This window comes from Penicillium waksmanii, assembly GCF_028829765.1.
Source record: "Penicillium waksmanii strain IBT 27052 chromosome Unknown utg000008l:1.0-5622682.0:1.0-5626561.0, whole genome shotgun sequence".
In the NCBI taxonomy this organism is placed as follows: domain Eukaryota; kingdom Fungi; phylum Ascomycota; class Eurotiomycetes; order Eurotiales; family Aspergillaceae; genus Penicillium; species Penicillium waksmanii.
Window position 1 is genome coordinate 3,669,864 of NW_026643254.1, and position 17,076 is coordinate 3,686,939.

General features: G+C 49.3%; 8 protein-coding genes across 8 annotated transcripts; 4 read left to right on the forward strand and 4 right to left on the reverse strand.

Annotated features, from left to right (window-relative positions):
* Positions 1–212: 212 nt before the first annotated feature.
* Positions 213–3,578, forward strand: N7481_009712 (ankyrin repeat protein; the record flags this gene model as incomplete). The annotated part of the gene is made up of 1 exon (XM_057268931.1): positions 213–3,578. One exon carries the CDS (start codon positions 213–215, stop codon positions 3,576–3,578), a length of 3,366 nt encoding a protein of 1,121 aa, XP_057119608.1.
* Positions 3,579–3,776: 198 nt separating this feature from the next.
* On the reverse strand, positions 3,777–4,751 carry N7481_009713 (RTA1 domain-containing protein; the record flags this gene model as incomplete). Its single annotated transcript, XM_057268932.1, has 2 exons — positions 3,777–4,486; positions 4,601–4,751. 2 exons carry the CDS (start codon positions 4,749–4,751, stop codon positions 3,777–3,779), a joined length of 861 nt encoding a protein of 286 aa, XP_057119609.1.
* Positions 4,752–5,266: 515 nt separating this feature from the next.
* N7481_009714 (Zn(II)2Cys6 transcription factor domain-containing protein) lies at positions 5,267–6,755 on the forward strand (the record flags this gene model as incomplete). Its single annotated transcript, XM_057268933.1, has 3 exons — positions 5,267–5,335; positions 5,395–6,215; positions 6,293–6,755. 3 exons carry the CDS (start codon positions 5,267–5,269, stop codon positions 6,753–6,755), a joined length of 1,353 nt encoding a protein of 450 aa, XP_057119610.1.
* A 266-nt stretch (positions 6,756–7,021) lies between these two features.
* On the reverse strand, positions 7,022–8,140 carry N7481_009715 (Hsp20/alpha crystallin family protein; the record flags this gene model as incomplete). Its single annotated transcript, XM_057268934.1, has 1 exon — positions 7,022–8,140. One exon carries the CDS (start codon positions 8,138–8,140, stop codon positions 7,022–7,024), a length of 1,119 nt encoding a protein of 372 aa, XP_057119611.1.
* Positions 8,141–8,835: 695 nt separating this feature from the next.
* On the reverse strand, positions 8,836–9,660 carry N7481_009716 (germin family protein; the record flags this gene model as incomplete). The annotated part of the gene is made up of 3 exons (XM_057268935.1): positions 8,836–9,263; positions 9,319–9,464; positions 9,518–9,660. The coding sequence occupies 3 exons, from the start codon at positions 9,658–9,660 to the stop codon at positions 8,836–8,838; spliced, it is 717 nt and encodes a 238-aa protein (XP_057119612.1).
* A 1,030-nt stretch (positions 9,661–10,690) lies between these two features.
* N7481_009717 (putative secretory lipase) lies at positions 10,691–12,178 on the forward strand (the record flags this gene model as incomplete). The annotated part of the gene is made up of 1 exon (XM_057268936.1): positions 10,691–12,178. The coding sequence occupies one exon, from the start codon at positions 10,691–10,693 to the stop codon at positions 12,176–12,178; it is 1,488 nt and encodes a 495-aa protein (XP_057119613.1).
* A 314-nt stretch (positions 12,179–12,492) lies between these two features.
* N7481_009718 (C6 transcription factor) lies at positions 12,493–13,815 on the reverse strand (the record flags this gene model as incomplete). Its single annotated transcript, XM_057268937.1, has 1 exon — positions 12,493–13,815. One exon carries the CDS (start codon positions 13,813–13,815, stop codon positions 12,493–12,495), a length of 1,323 nt encoding a protein of 440 aa, XP_057119614.1.
* Positions 13,816–14,997: 1,182 nt separating this feature from the next.
* N7481_009719 (putative pyridine nucleotide-disulfide oxidoreductase) lies at positions 14,998–16,947 on the forward strand (the record flags this gene model as incomplete). The annotated part of the gene is made up of 3 exons (XM_057268938.1): positions 14,998–15,057; positions 15,213–16,556; positions 16,603–16,947. The coding sequence occupies 3 exons, from the start codon at positions 14,998–15,000 to the stop codon at positions 16,945–16,947; spliced, it is 1,749 nt and encodes a 582-aa protein (XP_057119615.1).
* Positions 16,948–17,076: the final 129 nt, after the last annotated feature.

Sequence of the window (17,076 nt, forward strand, 5' to 3'; positions counted from 1 at the left end):
CCAGCGCCCCCAGCGCCCCCAAAGTTCTCGAGTCTCTGTCGCCATCGAAACTTGCTAATACTAAACTTTGCTGCACCGCCCACCTCCCGCTCCGCATATTCGGGGAAGTCCTGCTCAAGAAAGGGCCAAGCATTCCTGCGCAACAAGCATCAAACCATGGATTAACCTGCCCTCGAACCCACCGAATATCACCCCGATCCTCCCCCACTATCATGCCTCGGTCATCCAGCATGACAAGCGACGGCCACGAGAGGCTGGAGCCGCGTCTGCTACGGGCCGCGGAGCACGACGACGCCAACTCGCTACAAAAGGTCATCGGCCTCGCCAAGGAATATGGGCAATTCAATGAGAACTTCCTGCGGATCGCAGTGATGCGCAGCGCCGAACGGGGCTGCGTCACCGCGACAGAATTTCTCCTGCAATGTGGTGCCAAAACCGATGTCGCGGGAAACCGTCTTTCGCCGCTCCTCCGCGCCGTTGAGCGTGACCACTACCAGATCGTGCGACTCCTTCTCGACCATGGCGCTTCGTCTGATAGTACGGATAAAGAGGGGCGTACGGCGCTGATGACTGCTGCTTGGAAGAACCACGCGGATGTGTTGCAGCTGTTGATTATGCGAGGCGCGAATGTGAATGCGCGCGACCACCGCAAGCGTAACGTCTTGCACAATCTAGCGGCGGATAAAGAGCAGAAATGGGGCTGGAACAACGAGATCATTTCGCTGTTATTGCGCACTGATTGTCAGATTGACGGTGTGGACGGCCAAGATGAACTGGGCCGGACACCGTTGCATTGGGCTTGCGCGACGGGCAATTGGGGTCTTGCGAAGTTACTCCTGACAAGACCAGATGGTCCCAAAGCCGAGATTGATGCGACCGAGCTACGAGGGAAGACCGCTCTGCATATTGCGACTGCGCATGACCGCGTGGATATCGTGCAGCTACTCTTGCAACACGAGGCGGCTGTCAACGCCTGTAGTGATGGTGGTTGGACGCCGCTTCATAATGCTTGCGATAAGGGTTGTGTGGAAATTGTGCGAATTCTCTTGCGTGAGAAGGCACACATCAATAGCCAGCTTCTTAATGGAGTGACGCCGCTTCATCTTGCGGCTCAAGGTGGCCATCGCGAAGTTGTAGAATGCCTGCTGGAACGCCCGGACTTGAAAAGGCGGGTTCGCGATACCTTTGGCAGTACTCCATTTCTGCGTGCAGCGCAGTGTAAAAGAAGGGATATCGTTCTTCTCTTGGCGCCGTTTAATAACGTCGAGTCCCTCTCGGAGGATGTGCGAGATGCGAGCGCCGCGTTTGATGCGACAGTTGTCGACTTCGGAAACTTCCACAACGAAAATCGCGTAAAGCGCATGTCGGTGTATAATTTGCTCTACGGACGAGATTCTGAGAACCCGCGCAAGCAAGCAGTGACGACCATACCCGCTGATAGCCGAGCAACGGATTTTCGTTGGATTCATCTGCCTGCAAACAACATGGCTTGGGTGGAGGCTTTGCTCACGAAAAGTTTCATCGAGGAGGGTGCACACGATGTGGATGGCTTCAAAGGATTAGAGAAGTCTTTTAATTATCAACATCGAGGCCAGAAGATTCACTCGCACTTCATGCGGCCATTGTGCCATAATACACCCCGTACGGTGTTCCGTCGGAGGGAAGAGGAAAAGCAAGATGAACACTCTGATGCCGGACAATCGAGCATTGCAGATAACAGCTCTATTCTCCGAAAGCAGAAGGCGTCAAATGGCAAATCCGACCGTTCTGATTCTTATCCCGATGAGGCCACTCCAGGCAAGAAGGCAAAGAAGAACAAAAGCAGCAAGACGAACAGCAACCCCGGTACTCCCAAGACCGAATCAAAGAGCAAGTCACCGTGGGGGCCGAGTGATAAACAAGCGCGCTCATCTCTCGTCGCATCATCACTATGCAGAGATCACCAAGGCTCCATCCCTGCCTGTAATGTTAACGTGTTCATGCCTTATCTGCACTTTGAGACCGCCGAACGGCGAGAAAGAATGCTCAAAGCCATTCAGCGTGCGCAGCTGCTGAATCTTCAGCCACGCGCGTTGAGAAAGACTCGGACCCGTGATGAAATGCTGATGGATGCGCACCTCTCATCATCGGCATCTTCCCTCCACGTTCGTCGAACACTGGACCAATTCTTCTATCCAAATATCGATACTCAGAGTCGTGACCAAGACCAGGTGGTATATCGATATCAAACCAAAGGGCCTGGTCGAGAAGGCCCAGAGACGGATCCGAAAATCTTCATGGTTGATCAGCTATGGATGTGGATCTTGGGAACAAATTTGATTGTTACCAGCTTCCCCCAGCGATGGGATCAGCCAAAGAATGACCCGTTGAATGTTCTGGATGGAATCATTGAAGACATAAATTCCAAAACCCGCGAACCCGTTAAATCGGTGTACGACCTTGCCATTACCATTACCAACCGATGCTCCGGAGTATTCGACCGCCACCGTTTAGGAGACGACGAGTATCAATTCTTGGACATGTTTGAATCTTCCATCGGTATAGCCACAGACAAAGAGACTCTTCTCTTCAACCGCTTCAATCATGCCTCTGCACAGGCATCCTACTGGCTGAAGAGCCATCGCAAGCTAAACCCTTTCACTGAAAAGTCGGCCGACAGGTTTCAAGAAGGTGACGAAGATTGTATCGACCAGGACTACTACGATGACGGACAGCCGCTTTTCGTTGACAGGCTGTTAGATATCGGCGAAGAGACTGACCTTCTAGCAGAGACCAAAGATATCCGTGATGAGCTGAACATGATTCGCACTGTTCTGGAGCACCAGAAACACGTCCTATCAGACTTCCAGGAAGTCATCTGCGAGATATACCACGGGCAGCACCGCTCTCAGTACGATGTGAAAAAACGGTTCAAAGACCAGCAACGCATGATTGACATGCATCTGAAAGATCTCGATCGCATGGACAAGCAAGCCGAGCGCATTTACCATTCCATCACAGACCTGCTAGACCTGAAGCAGAAACATGCCAACGCATTCGAAGCCCGCTTTGCCCGCGACCAAGCAGCCGGTACCACCCGCCAGAGCAAGACAATTATGGTTTTTACAATTGTCACCATTATCTTCTTGCCATTATCGTTCATCGCGTCCATATTCACCATCAATTTGAAGCAATTCGAAAATTTGAATCTCACCTATGTCGCGAAATACACATTTGGAATTGGCTTCGCGATTTCCATCCCGCTTATCTGGGTTGCACTCACTGTCGATGATATCGGAGACTTCTTTCGCATGGGAAGTAAGCACGGTTGGAATTGGCTCTCTCTTCGAAAAAAGAAGCCGAAACCACCGGCTGACCGTGGCGATGGGCAAATGCAGGCGCTGGAAATTGAAAAGATCCTCAGTATTGCGCGGACCTGTCGAAGTGGAGAACTTGATTACGCGCCTAGCTTGTTGCCTGTATCCACGCGTGGAACTAGTGCCTCCAGACGACCTGATATCTACACTGGAATGCCGAATGGAACTATTCGGAAAAGCTTTGAGGTACGGAGGAGCGTGGACTACAGGCCCTATTCATGATGTTATGAGATACGATCAAAATTTGTCACTTTTTCTCTTGATTTGATTTGATTTGTTTGGGCCGCGCCCGTATAGTTGGAAGGGAAGGGAAGGGGAAAAAGGAGATGGATATCCCGTCTATGCTAGTAGTAGTAATATAATGAAAAACCGCATGAATATGTGAGAAATTGAAACAAGATTCGGACTCGGACATAGTAATCATCCACTGTACATCTGGACTTCCTCCGAATAAGCCGAATGAAGTCTCCCAGCCTTACCATCTCCCAGAATGACGGCAGGGTGGTAGACATTCATCACAACCATAGCGATGAACATCAAAACCGCATCAAAGATGTACATATACACCTCATGAGTCATGAGATACCCATTGAAGCCACCCTTATATTCAATCAAGCGGAAAATGCACCGAATGAGAATAAGGATACTAACAATGTACAGAGCCAACAACACAGTGACCCAATTCCGTTGCCTCCAGCCCTGCGAGCGAGTCATATCCCGATCGGACTGAGACTTGGATGTCGGTTGACGATTGATACGCATATGGAAGACCGCCGCAGTGACGACGAAAAAGCCAAAGAATAAGAGCTGGATGACCAGGCCACCAATCACGATATTGGATCCCGTTTCGCGCGTGTGGGTGTCCTTGATGGCCATCATACCTCCACCGGCTGATTGCATTAAGAATGAGAATACGTCGCCTGCGACGAAAATCTTGGTCATCCAGTTTACTCGGACGAGGCTGAGAGGCTCGGCCTGGAGGTAGGTGACTGTTCGGCCGAGGACCATGTAAATTGATGCGGCATAGAGAGGGGGTGCGAGGAGGATGAGGACGGATTGGAGGGCGTAGAGGGTGACGGAGTCGAGACTATTGCGTGCGGCAAGTCGACAGATGTATCCTATCACTTGGACTATTGAATTGTGTCAGCGTCGGCGTTTGTAGTTAAGTTTCCTCTTTTTGACAAAGCCAAAAGACCGAAGAGTTGAAAACAGTTCCAAGTCATTGTTGGAAGGGAATCACTTACAGATACCTCCTATCACAAAGGGAATGAAGTACCAACATCTCGCCTTGGTAAGCTGGAATATATGAAAGCCAGTTGTTGCGAGGAAGAGGAGGGTGAAGATGACACCTCCAGCGAGAGTGGGTGTATAGCCGTAAAGATTGCCGGCATACATTTTCACGGTTGAGCACTTAGTTTTTTTTTGACGATAATGATAACGATGAGATCTGAGGGGCAAACCAGGGGTTTTATGCGCCAGAAACAATTCACAACCTATTACCCATTTCTATAGCCATAGCCCCAGTCTTCCAAGCGCGCCAAGTGCTGGGATCGAAGACCCGGATCCACCACGACCAGGCGGCGGTTTTAATATTGTGCGAATCCCACGGCCGTTTAACTTAGATTGGATAAGGGGATATTAGAATTAATATGAGATTCCATTTATGCAGATAAAAGGACCTTAAAATAGCATTTCTTCCAGGCAAAAAACTCTTTAAATGGTGTTGACAGCGGGCATCGGCATCTTGCGATCGAACTAACGGTCCAAGTGGAGCCGCGTATCCGCGAGTTCGCATCCGTATCCGGATCCGTATTCGAATTCGAATTCATTTATCTTGCACTCGTTCCCCCTCACTTCGAGCCCGGGTCCGGCTGCTATAAGCGATATTCTGCTACTAATCAGATTTAAGAATGGGCCCGCGTAGGTCGCATCGAAAGTCCCGTAATGGCTGCCCCGAATGCAAGACGCGGCGATTAAAGGTTTTTATTCTCGCTGCATTTTACTTGGCCCCCGCGCCCCGAGTTAACCTTCTATATAGTGCGATGAGCGGTATCCTTGTACCAACTGTTCCAAACATGGCATTCCGTGTAGCTATGCCGGACCGATGGAGGGACACGAGGACACCCCAGCCTCAAGTGCCTCCCCTGCAACTCAATCCCAGCCCCATTTTCAGCCGCATATCTATCCTCAGTCGCAGGCAATGACGAATACGCCTAGCTATAGAGGTGACAGAGGTGAATTTCCCTGGGGAATGACATCCGCGGATATCGCACTTGACTCGGAAGATCGATGGGATATCATAGGTGTCTTTCCCAGTACACCCGGAACTTCCGCGCAACATGCAGAAGACTGGGGACTTGACCTGGAATTAATGCATCACTTTTGTTCGGTGACCTGTAGCACTATGACTGGACGAGAAGATGCTCGTCACGTCTGGCGAGTAGTTTTTCCCATGGAAGGCTACTCCAACAGTTATGTGATGCACGGTATTTTGGCAATTGCAGCCCTGCATAAAGCCTATCTGTACCCTACACAGAAGGTGAAGTACGTCAAAGCAGGCGCCCATCATCTAGCGGTAGGGCTGAAAGAATTTCGGGAACTCGTTGCTTCTCCAGTTGACCCGGAAAACTGGCAACCGGTGTTCTGTTTCGCCTCCATGATCTCGGTGCACCTCTCAGCCGTGCCAATCAGACTAGGTGTTGACCGTTGGCCCGATCCAATCTATAATATGGCTGAACTATTTGCAAGCATCAGAGGATTTCAAGAGATTATGCAGTCATTCTTGAGATCTCTGCGGAAGACACAGCTTGCGCCTCTTGTAAATTCCATAATTCTCGAGGACGAGATGCTCATTCCGAGGTGAGATTTTAATTCACCACGTCGAACGTCGATATCTTGTTGAGTTTTGCTCCGGCATAGCTGACTTTGATACACAGCCCTGCTACTATCTCGCAGTCATTACTTCCCCCGGATATATGGGACCAGATATCCAGCCTTCAGCACTTTATCGATGAATATCAATTTTCGGAGACCCATGCCACCAACCCGCCGACGCCAGCTACCCAGGATCACTCCGGACCACCAAAAGATTATCAAACTGCTTTGGACTTTTTCAAAGTATGTGCCCGTCAAATTGAACTTGCCGGCCCACATCTGGAAGCTGGTATGGTTTACATGTGGGCATACCCGCTTACGAAGCGGTATCACGACGATCTGAAATCACACGAACCCGTAGCGCTGGTTCTTCTTGCTCACTACTGTGTGCTGCTAAAATTAATCGACAAATTTTGGTACATCGATGACATGGGTCGTCAGTTGTTGGGGGACATAGAGAAGAATATGCACCCGGGATTCCGGGAGTGGTTGGTGTGGCCAAGGCGATGGGTATTTGGAAAATGACAACGGCAGGCATGATCACGAACTACAAGGCCACATGGAAGTAAGTAATGACATGGTATTATGCGAGTTGACTATGCCTGTTACTTACAATTATCTACTGCAGTACGAATGAGGGAGAGAAAAATTTTTATGGTGTACACCCCTGTTCAGGGGTGGGGATTCATTCTTGTTTAAATCAAGCAACTAAATCAACCGCAAAAATTCAGAGTCCTAACGCCGGAATTCCCATTATCATCCTCCAAATTGACAGACCAAATCATCCTCGCTTACTCCACGGGGATCTTCACATACTCCTTCGTCTCGCCCTCATCTTCGTCGCTTTCGTCCTCGGACTCAGTGGGGGTCATCGTCACACTTGCTCGCTCGGAGGTGTAGGCAGGGCTTTTCTCATTCAAGGAGTTGCCATCTTCAACGACAACCTTTTTCTTCGGCTCAGGCTGACGAACAATCTTCGGCAAGGTAACTACCAAGACACCCTCCTCGAGCTTTGCCGAAATTTCGTCGACAGAGATATCGGCCGGAGCCTCTCGACTTCCCAAACGGACTTCACGTTCAAAGACGCCGACTTCGCGAGCTCGCTCCTCCATAACAAGAGCCTCGTGCAAGTCTTCGGTCATGCCGGGACGATAGATAACTCCTGCAAGGCGGAGAGCAGACTCATCAGCATCATAGTCGATGCTCAAGTCATTTTTCTTTGCACCGGGAAGAGAGACGTGCACAATGTAATTGGCGGTAGTGTCAAATACATCAACAGGAGGCGTAAAGTCGGAACCTTCGCCGGCTTGCTCGTTGATTGGGAAGCCAAACTGTTCTGCGAGTCCACGCAAGAAGTCGAAGCCTGGACCCTGGGGCCCGGCGTTGGATCGAGGATTTCCACCGTGGTGTCTTCCTCGACCGCCGCGACATCCGTGGGGACGAGGGCCGCGACCACGACCAGCTGCCCAGAAGGGATGGCCTGGGTACCCATATGGACCGGGAGGAGGGGGCCCATGGAAGCCTTTATGATGATGGCCATGGCCATGTCTTCCTTTTCCACCGCGTCCCTTGTTCTTACCGCCACAACGACCATAGTGGCCAAAGGTTTCAGTGTCGGACCCAGAGGACGCGGCTTCTTTCTCCGTATTGCGCTTCTCTTGTTCGGTAGAAGGACCCGGGGTTGGATCGGACTCTTGTGCTGAAGTCTGGTTTGCTTCGGGCTCGCGAGTGGGTTCGTTCTGAGGCTGGGCACCCCATCCCCAGAATGGACCGCGGCGGTGGTGATCACGGTGGTGATGAGGGTGAGGATGATGACCGCGAGGAGCAAAGAAGGGATGGTCCTCGAGCGAAGTGCCCATAAAATCCCAAAGGGGATTGGGTGGATTGTTCAGATAGTAGATATTGGCCATTTTGGATGCCAGTTAAGTATAGACAACTTGAAGTTCTTATCTAGTAGAGGAGTGGTGTATTGAGAGATGAAATGAAGGAGAGGTATTGTGGTAGATTGTAGGATGATCTGATGATTCAAAAATCCGTTCGAAAAACAAGTTCTTTATATACTTTAATCCATCTTCAGGCAGCTGCAGTCCTCGTCACCCCCCCCAGTCAGCCACCGCGGGTATAGGTCTACGTACAACCATGCTGCCTTGGCCAAGGAGTGATCTGATTCGTTCTCGGAGATGTTGAGTCCGAGATGTGAGTAATTCACCGTGAGCTTCGCGAAGCTACTAGCAGGATTAGACGACAAACGCAGCTCGGGGAGGCAAAAGCCCGACGGGAGCTCGGGCGATCTGCTTGAATCGGGTCGACCTTAACTCCGAGCGGATGACTCACCCCCGCGTTGATTACGCGTGCGCCACGAAACGCCACAGCTGTGGCGACTATAGGGAAGTATTCCATGAATGTACAGTAATTCTGAATTTCGATAATAGGGTAGTCTGGTGCCAGGTGTTTCGACAAACTGCTCTATTCATTTCGATTATAATACTATGCACCCCTGCCGCCGCCCGCCCCCGAGAAAATCACAAGACAAAGTGGAAATAAAAACCGCGCATAGGAGTACAGTTTGCTCTAAGTAATGATAGTAAGGTCACCTTTATATCGATCAAGCCTGACGCTTCTGAATACCACATTTACTCAGGCATTCCTCAACCCTGATAAGAGTAGCACCTGGGATAGCATCCTTCACACGATCGATATCCTCGCCAGAAATACTCTGACCAAATGTACGGGCAATCACGTCATCAGTGAAGGAGAATGTTTGATCTGCGACCAGGGAGATTCCAAAGTCCTCAGCTGTGAGTGCTGCCGTGAAGTTGGCGGGCTCACAATCTGGGTTCACCTGTGTGTGGAACGAACCAGCCGGGAAGATGGTCATCATTCCGGGGTGGAGCTCGGTGCGGATGACGCGTTGCTTCTTATCAGAATCAAGGATGTTTCCCTCGGGCACCATTTCTGTGAGAACACGGCCAGACGTAAGAGCAAAAAGCTCGGTAGCACGAGGGTGAAGGTGAACGAAGCTCATGCTGCATGCTGATCAAATAATCAGTATTAATAATACTGATTAATTGAAAGATAGCTGAATTACCTGGAAGAGCAGAGAGACTAAATGAAGTTCCATAACCGGTTAGAGCTGGAAAGGTCTTACGATTGGCGAAAGGAAGATCTGGACTCTTGCTAAAATCATAGACAAAGTCTTCATCCTTTGGAAGGAGTTGATAACGCTCGACAGTTCTAGTTAAGCAAATTAGTTTCATTCTACTGAATCAGAATTTCAAAATACTTACGTGTCTGCAAGTTGTAGCTGAGCTGCCAAGCTGAGTTCGGGCGTTGAGCGCTGGGACATAAGTGTCGGCGCTGCGTTCGCCGGAAGTGCAGTAACCAGTGCAACAGCAAGGGCAGAGTGAAGAGCAGAGTTGGGGAGAATCATGCTGATTTAGAGATAAATCCTGGAGCGAAGATCAGGTGGAGATGATGATAATGAGGATGGTGTTGTTTTGCTTGACTGGCGATTTTGTTGATTAATGAACTGATGGTGATCGGGACTCTTATATACCTAAAGCGACCATAGATCATGCTTCAAAATGAAACAGAGTTGTGTAGTATTCCAAATTTCGTTCAGCTCGATAACAAGTCTGAGCCTCATTTGCGGAGTGCTTGGCAAGGTCGTTTTGCGTTTACGAAGCTCAGCCATCATTTCAACTTTGCCAAGAGACTTGGTTCATGCGATAGATGTAGTTTTTAAGTAGGGCTGAAAGTGATGAAACGTTATGATAGGGTGGGAAAAAGTAATTTTTACTAATAGACTATGTTGGCGGTTACTCCATAGCTCATAATGTCGCAGCCAAGAACATCAGATTAGGGTTTAGATTCAATGGGAAGCAACTTCAATGACAAATAAATGATGAACAGAGGTTTAACTAACGCTTCAAACCATACAGACAGTTAAGCTAGTTCCCTAGCGCGAGAAGTGGGTACTAGGGCGGGCTATGTACCAGCGATATGCCTGAGCGGATGTCGTATTGACAGTCGTATTGTGGGGGAGGCTTGGCTCGAGCGTATTTATAATACGACTTCTGTGGAAATTATTGCTCTCCTCACAATCAGCGATTCCGTGTCGGCATATCTGCGCCCCGTCCCCACTGCTACTCACTATGAGCGTATTCCCAAAAGGATCTAAGCCACCAGATCTATGTCCAGTTCCCATCAGCGTGTGCAAATTCTTCCGAATACGTTGGGGTTTAGGGTCAACGATCACGACACGCTTGGTTCCACACTCCATGTCTTAACCAAGTGTAACTACCGCTGGGAAGAGCATCATCTGTCGTACTCGTTTTAGCCACGGCACAAGATGGGTGAGTATAAATCCATGGGTACCGCGACGAAGCAGTTCTAAGAGACACAGAAAATTCCTACCACACTATACCTCAAGACAGTGGCCAATCACCGCCAAATTGACGATGATGATATGTCTCCAAAGACTCGCCATCTCGGCCTTTGCATTGAAGCTAGCCGTGGCTCAAGATACAACTTCGCTTCCAGCAATACATTCAACAGGATGGAATTCCAGCTTCGAGCTTAGCGCTGAGCAGCTCAAATTGGGCAACCTGACAACCGATTTTGGCGCCATAATCAACACCATCATCAATTTTGATAGGTCCCAGCTTGCCAATGGCGGGGCACATCAGGATGAATTCTATGATGTCCAGAATTTGCCTAAAGATCAATGGCCCACAGAGTCCGGAAGAACAATCAAGCTCCAAAAGTTCACCGATCCTTCTTCCTTCTCCATACCTCCAAAGACTGCTATGTCTCGGATCATATACAGTACCACCAATCTCAATGGCACCTTGATCCCTGCTTCGGCCTACATCCTTTGGCCACACCACCCAAAGAATTTCAGAGGCGGCCGCAACGCTTCGGCTTCATCTGCACCAGTTGTTCTATGGACCCATGGAACCTCTGGCTTCTATGCCGATGGAGCTCCCTCGACGCATCGTGGCCTTTTCTACGAAAACTTTGTACCTTTTACTCTGGCTGAAGCTGGCTACGCTGTTGTGGCTCCAGATTATGCCGGGCTTGGGGTTAGCACTTCTTGGGACGGAACCTTCATTCCACATCAATACTTTGCTTCCGAGGCCGGTGCTGGTGACGCACTCAACGCTTTGAGAGCGGCCCAGGAGTCATTTCCTAAAGAGCTTTCAGATGATTATGTGGTTTTGGGCCACAGTCAAGGTGGCGCTGTTGCCTGGACCCTGTCAGAAATTCTGGCTAGAAAGAATCACAAGTTCCACGATGTTATAAAACATCATCTTGGTACTGTAGCGATGGCTCCACCAACTGATATATTCTCACTGGGTGCTGGAATTGGGCCCTTTTTGGCGTGGATTGGCAAAGACCTCGACCAGATCTTCCCGACTTTCAACCTCAGCGACTGGCTGACACCGCTTGGCACTAGAAGAACCAAGCTTTCGAACCAAGTTGAGGGATCGCAGATAGTGACAAGTTATTTGTTGAGTCCAGAAGAAGAGATAGTCCAGCCTGACTGGAAGGAGACCTGGTCTGTTCAGGCCTTTGGGAAGCTTGCCAACCCTGGAAATATGAATTTCAAGGGACCGATGCTTGTTTTACAAGGAGTGGATGATCCCGTCGTGACATACAACATGACGAAGAATACAGTGGATAAGACTTGTAAAAACCACCCGAATGACTTGGAGTTTCTGAACATCCCGAAAGCGAACCACTTTGGTGTCATCAATGCCGGCAAACAAAACTGGTTGCGTTGGATCGAGGATCGATTCGCTAGCCAGCCTTTGGCCAGATCTGGTTGTGTCAAGTCCAATCTGGAAAGTTTGATGCCCCAGGAATATTATCAGCTCACTGCCAATTCCTTCGTCTTATGGGCCGGGAAGCCGCAGTGGTCCTATGAGGTCCCTACTGCTGCATGAATTGGGTACTGCGGATGAGGAGTGGATGTAGTGAATTTTGATGCGATACTTTATGTGGGTAATTAGTTAGATTGGAGCGAAGTAGTAAACAGAAAATGAATCTATGTGTCACATTCTTGATTATATTCAATAGTTCCAAGGTTCAAGTAAGTTGTAATCAGGACCTCGGGACGTGCTTCATTCAACTTGAAGTTTGCATCGTGACATACTAGTAGTATCCATGGATCTCTTAAGCGACTTCGTGTTCATTATTCTGTATAATACTAGTAAATATACCACATGAATTGGAATACCAACAAGAAAATTTTGTAGCTCTATGTATCCGGCATCAACTCCATATTGACCAAGTACATGCTCTCCGGCCACCACGTTTCCTTCGTATCCGGAGGTTGATTGAGCAGTTCCTGAGTTTTCATCAATGACACAATCTGGCCAAGTTCCCATCGGCCAATACCGCTAATCCACCACACACCATCCAATAACATGACTAGAACCAACCAGTGGGCGAATATGTCCATGGCTAGGATATGTGTTGTATCGAGAGGCTGCATTTCACCCTTGGGCGAACCACGTGCCACCCAATCCCCAGTGTAGGCCTCAACAGACGATGAATCGAGCACCGACTGAACAAGATTGAGATACTCGGTCGGTGCCTCATTCAAGAAGGACATAATTGTTCGCCGAAGTGCCTTTGGGGCTGTCATTGAGGTGACACTGAGCATGTAATTTGCAACCCAAGGCGAGACTCGAGAATATTCACCAGATATTGTGGGTGTATCATTGGATGTATTTAATTTATCGTTGGTAAATTCTCCAGATAAAGCGGAAAATGCGCACTTTTCAAGTGTTGGTAGAGTATTCAAGCAAGCGTCGAGATCTAGATTGTGGAGTCTGAGACCTTCTTGACTTTTAAAAGAATGTGCTACGGACTCCACTTTTTTGCGCAGCGATTCAAGAGCTCGACCGTATGTAGATGTAACTAAAGGCATGAATAGCCTTTTTGTATTTTCGGAAGGACCACTCTGCGGTGTCAAGATAGTCGATATCGGATCTGGTGATGTAAACACGGTTGGGCTGATGGTGACATTTCGATTCATATCTGCATTCAAAAGCCCGCTGAGAACTGCGCTAGCAGCTGTGTGAGCGGCACGGGTAAATGTAATCCACTGTGAGTGTTGCGGAAGCACATCACTTGGCAATTCTTTCCCACTTCGTCTTGCAATGGCGGCAAGTCGAACTCGAATAGAGTGGCTCGCAGACGCGTATAGTACCATCAATGCCGCGTTTGCAAGGACGTTGTCATACCAACTTGAGCTTGTAACTGCCTCTTGTATGTACTGGAGTGATGCCATGTGATGGTTTTCGGCAAGCTCAAGAAGTCGTTGAACCTCCATGACGGTCTGGTCCGCCAAAGGAGTCTGCGTTGTGTTAACAATGTCATGAGATTTGCAAGCTGCTGCCAAAGCTATCAAAGATGACATTACAGGCTTGCTATTGAAAGCAAGATTTGGTATTCCCACAGAAAGGGCGTAGAGATCGAGATCATCGAAAGGAATAGTTCGGCTCGTGTGTGCAAGATAGCGGCCCAGGAGGCTGAGCTCTGTCGCATCGAGGCTACCAGGCGATTCTGAGCCCATTGGAATCATCTTTCCATTTCTTTTAAAAATTGGGGATGAAGAGGACATGGAGGTTGGAGAAGAACCGCGGGGCGAAGATCCGGGGACCGAAAGATGATCGCTCGAAAGCGCAAAGGGCCCCTCCGGCCCAGCAATACAGGGATCCGGAGAGTAAGGGTATAGTAGCTTGGGAGCTGACACATGATCTAACTCATGGTCTTCTGATGTCCTTGAGCTATTGCTAAGGTATTGATATTGGCAAGTATATTCCTTTTTGGCGCATCTTGAGCAATTTGGTTTCGCCTCGTCGCACTGTGGGACTTGGTTAGAACATTGTGAAGAACACATTGTTTGTGAGATTTAGCTTGCCTTTTTTCTTTGCTGCTTGCATCTGAGGCAGCCACCCCTAGATTTTGCGTGTGCCCTCCGAAGTCTGAAGTCTGTCATGTTGCCGCCACCCGCACAGTAGATCTCGTATATTCACAAACAGCGTCCTGCCAAAGGGTTTGCAGACGACTTGAAGAACTTGGGTCTCATTAACCCAAGGACACTCGGACATTTATAACTCAACTTAATTTGAAATACTGTTCCCATGGACTCGTTCCCGCTTTTTGTTTCCTGGGGCTGAGATGGGAGGCTGATGCTGCCAAGCCCCCGCCTAAGCGGATGATTTGGAATCACTACGGAGTACTGCCGTCAGCAAAGCCCCAACCCCGGAAACATCAGGTATTAGGTTCATAATCAACGTTTAGGCAAATTGTCATGAAAGAGCGGTACAAAGGCTATTCGATTCAAATCTGACGTCTAACAATGTTCAAATACATTTGCTACTCGTACAGTTACAGTATACGAGTACTACACACCTGGCATTCTTCAACCTGATAGGCTTAGAGGAGTGGCCTGATGGTGGAGCATGCCAATTAATCTGCACACTGGCATGCACCGGCATCACATGACTCCCTGCGATGGGGTATTTGAAGAATGCCCCTCCCTCATTCCAATTCTTCCTTTACTTCAATATCCATAGATTTATTTTTGATCAGCTGAGAATGCCAGCCAGCCATGTGAAGAATCAATGCTCTGCTCAGAGCTCCTGATTCTCCCGATCGACTCTAGTGGCACGTGCAGCCCGCACTTCACCGATGGCCCCGAAGGGTTCCGTAATTCCCCTTGAGGTATCAAGGAAAACTACACCTCCATAAGATGGCCACGGAAGCACGAGAATCCGAGATGGACTGGGTTGTGGTGGAGCATCACGGAAGGGTTCGTTTGCGATCCCGATCCGACTCCTTCCTTCATGAAGTCGTCATCCATGTGTAAGCGGAAGTCTTTAACCAGTACATTGTTCCCTGGGCTTTAATACTCTGGAAACTCCCTGGATTTTTGACTCACCATGTAGCTGTGATTTCAATTGACAGCCAACATCTCAAATAACCATGTCCCTTCGATTGGGCGCCGTGCGCGCCATGAGCAGGTCTGGTGTTGTCTCTCCCCAGCATACTCTTCTGTGCAGGCCGCACCAGCCACATAAGTTGGGGTCGACTAAACGCAAAATCCTCGAACGATGTTTCGCGACACAAGTTAAACACTCCGATGCTGGTAATCAATCCGATGACCAGAAAGAGCGCGTTGTCATTCTTGGATCCGGATGGGGCGGATATACCATGTCACGCCGACTATCACCCAAAAACTTCTCACCAATCATCGTCTCACCTCGTTCATACTTCGTTTTTACTCCCCTCCTTACAGACACGGCCAGCGGATCATTAGATTTCTCTAATATCGTCGAACCGGTACGAGACCCTGGCGCCAAGGTCGATTTCATCCAAGCCGCAGCTCGATCTGTCGATCTCAAGAAGAAAACTATATTATGTGAAGCAACAGTGGTGAAAAGTGGTGTCACAGAGTCGCCGCGCACCCACGAAGATGAAAGAGAAACCGAAGAGGGCCCGGAGGCTAGCGACAAGCAGCCGATACAACCGCGCCGGCTGTGGGAGAAAGGCGAAACATTTGAAGTTCCATATGATAAGCTGGTCATCGCCGTGGGCGCGGTGAGTCGCACTTTTGGTACGCCGGGAGTCCGACAGAATGCAATGTTCTTCAAGGATATTGGCGATGCCAAACGGGTGAAGCGCCGTCTACGCGAATGTTTCGAGCTAGCCGTTTTGCCGACGACAACCACGGATATGAAGAAGTGGCTTCTTCATTTTGCCATTGTTGGTGCTGGTCCAACTGGCACTGAGCTCACAGCTTCGCTACGTGACTTCATCTACGAGGATATGATCGCGCTCTACCCGGGCCTACAAGGGCTTCCGAAGCTCAGCCTCTACGACGTCGCGCCGAAGGTACTGTCTACGTTCGATGAATCGCTTTCTCGGTATGCGATGAAGACGATGAAAAGTGAAGGGATTGACATAAAGACCTCTCATCATGTGAAGGGCTTACGCTGGGGTCCACCCGGTGCGCCTCCGCCTTATGACATGGATCCAAAGCACTGCTTAACCCTCACCACCGAGGAGGAAGGAGAGGTCGGCGTCGGCATGTGCGTGTGGGCAACAGGCAATGCCATGACCAAATTGGTAAGCCGGTCACTGAATGAAGTCAATGACTTTCCCGAGGACTCTGTGTTCAAAATGGACCGAAGCTCTGGTGCGACATCTGCAGAGCAATCTTGGGAATTCAAGAAAGTCCCAAAGACGGGGGCGCTGCTCGTCGATGGCCATCTGCGGGTTCAGTTACAAAACGATGCCGGAGATACGGCTGTACTGAATGATGTCTTTGCCCTGGGGGGATAATTGTATGATCGAGACTGGTGCACCCCCAGCAACCGCCCAAGCAACGTTCCAAGAAGCCAAATGGCTCGCGTCCCATCTGAACAAGGATGACCTGGCTCACACGTCCCCCTTCTCATTCCGCAACATGGGAACACTAGCCTACATTGGAAGTGAGAAGGCATTGATGCAGATCCCCCACGACATGCACGATGTCAACAAGCGCAAAAGTTATCTTCCCGAAGGTATCACCGGGCGGATGGCTCGGTTAGTTTGGAACGCTGCGTACATCACCATGAGCATCAGTTGGCGCAACAAGATCCGAGTGGCATTCAGGTGGACTTTGAACAGATTGTTTGGAAGGGATGTATCTCGGTTTTAAATAATTGTAAATGACGAAACAGACAAAAGCTCTCCTATGATATCCGCTTTCCTTCCTCGACTTTTTAAAAAAAAAAATTTAAATACAAGTCAAGAGACTTCTTTTAACCTCCACTTTATATGCAAATTC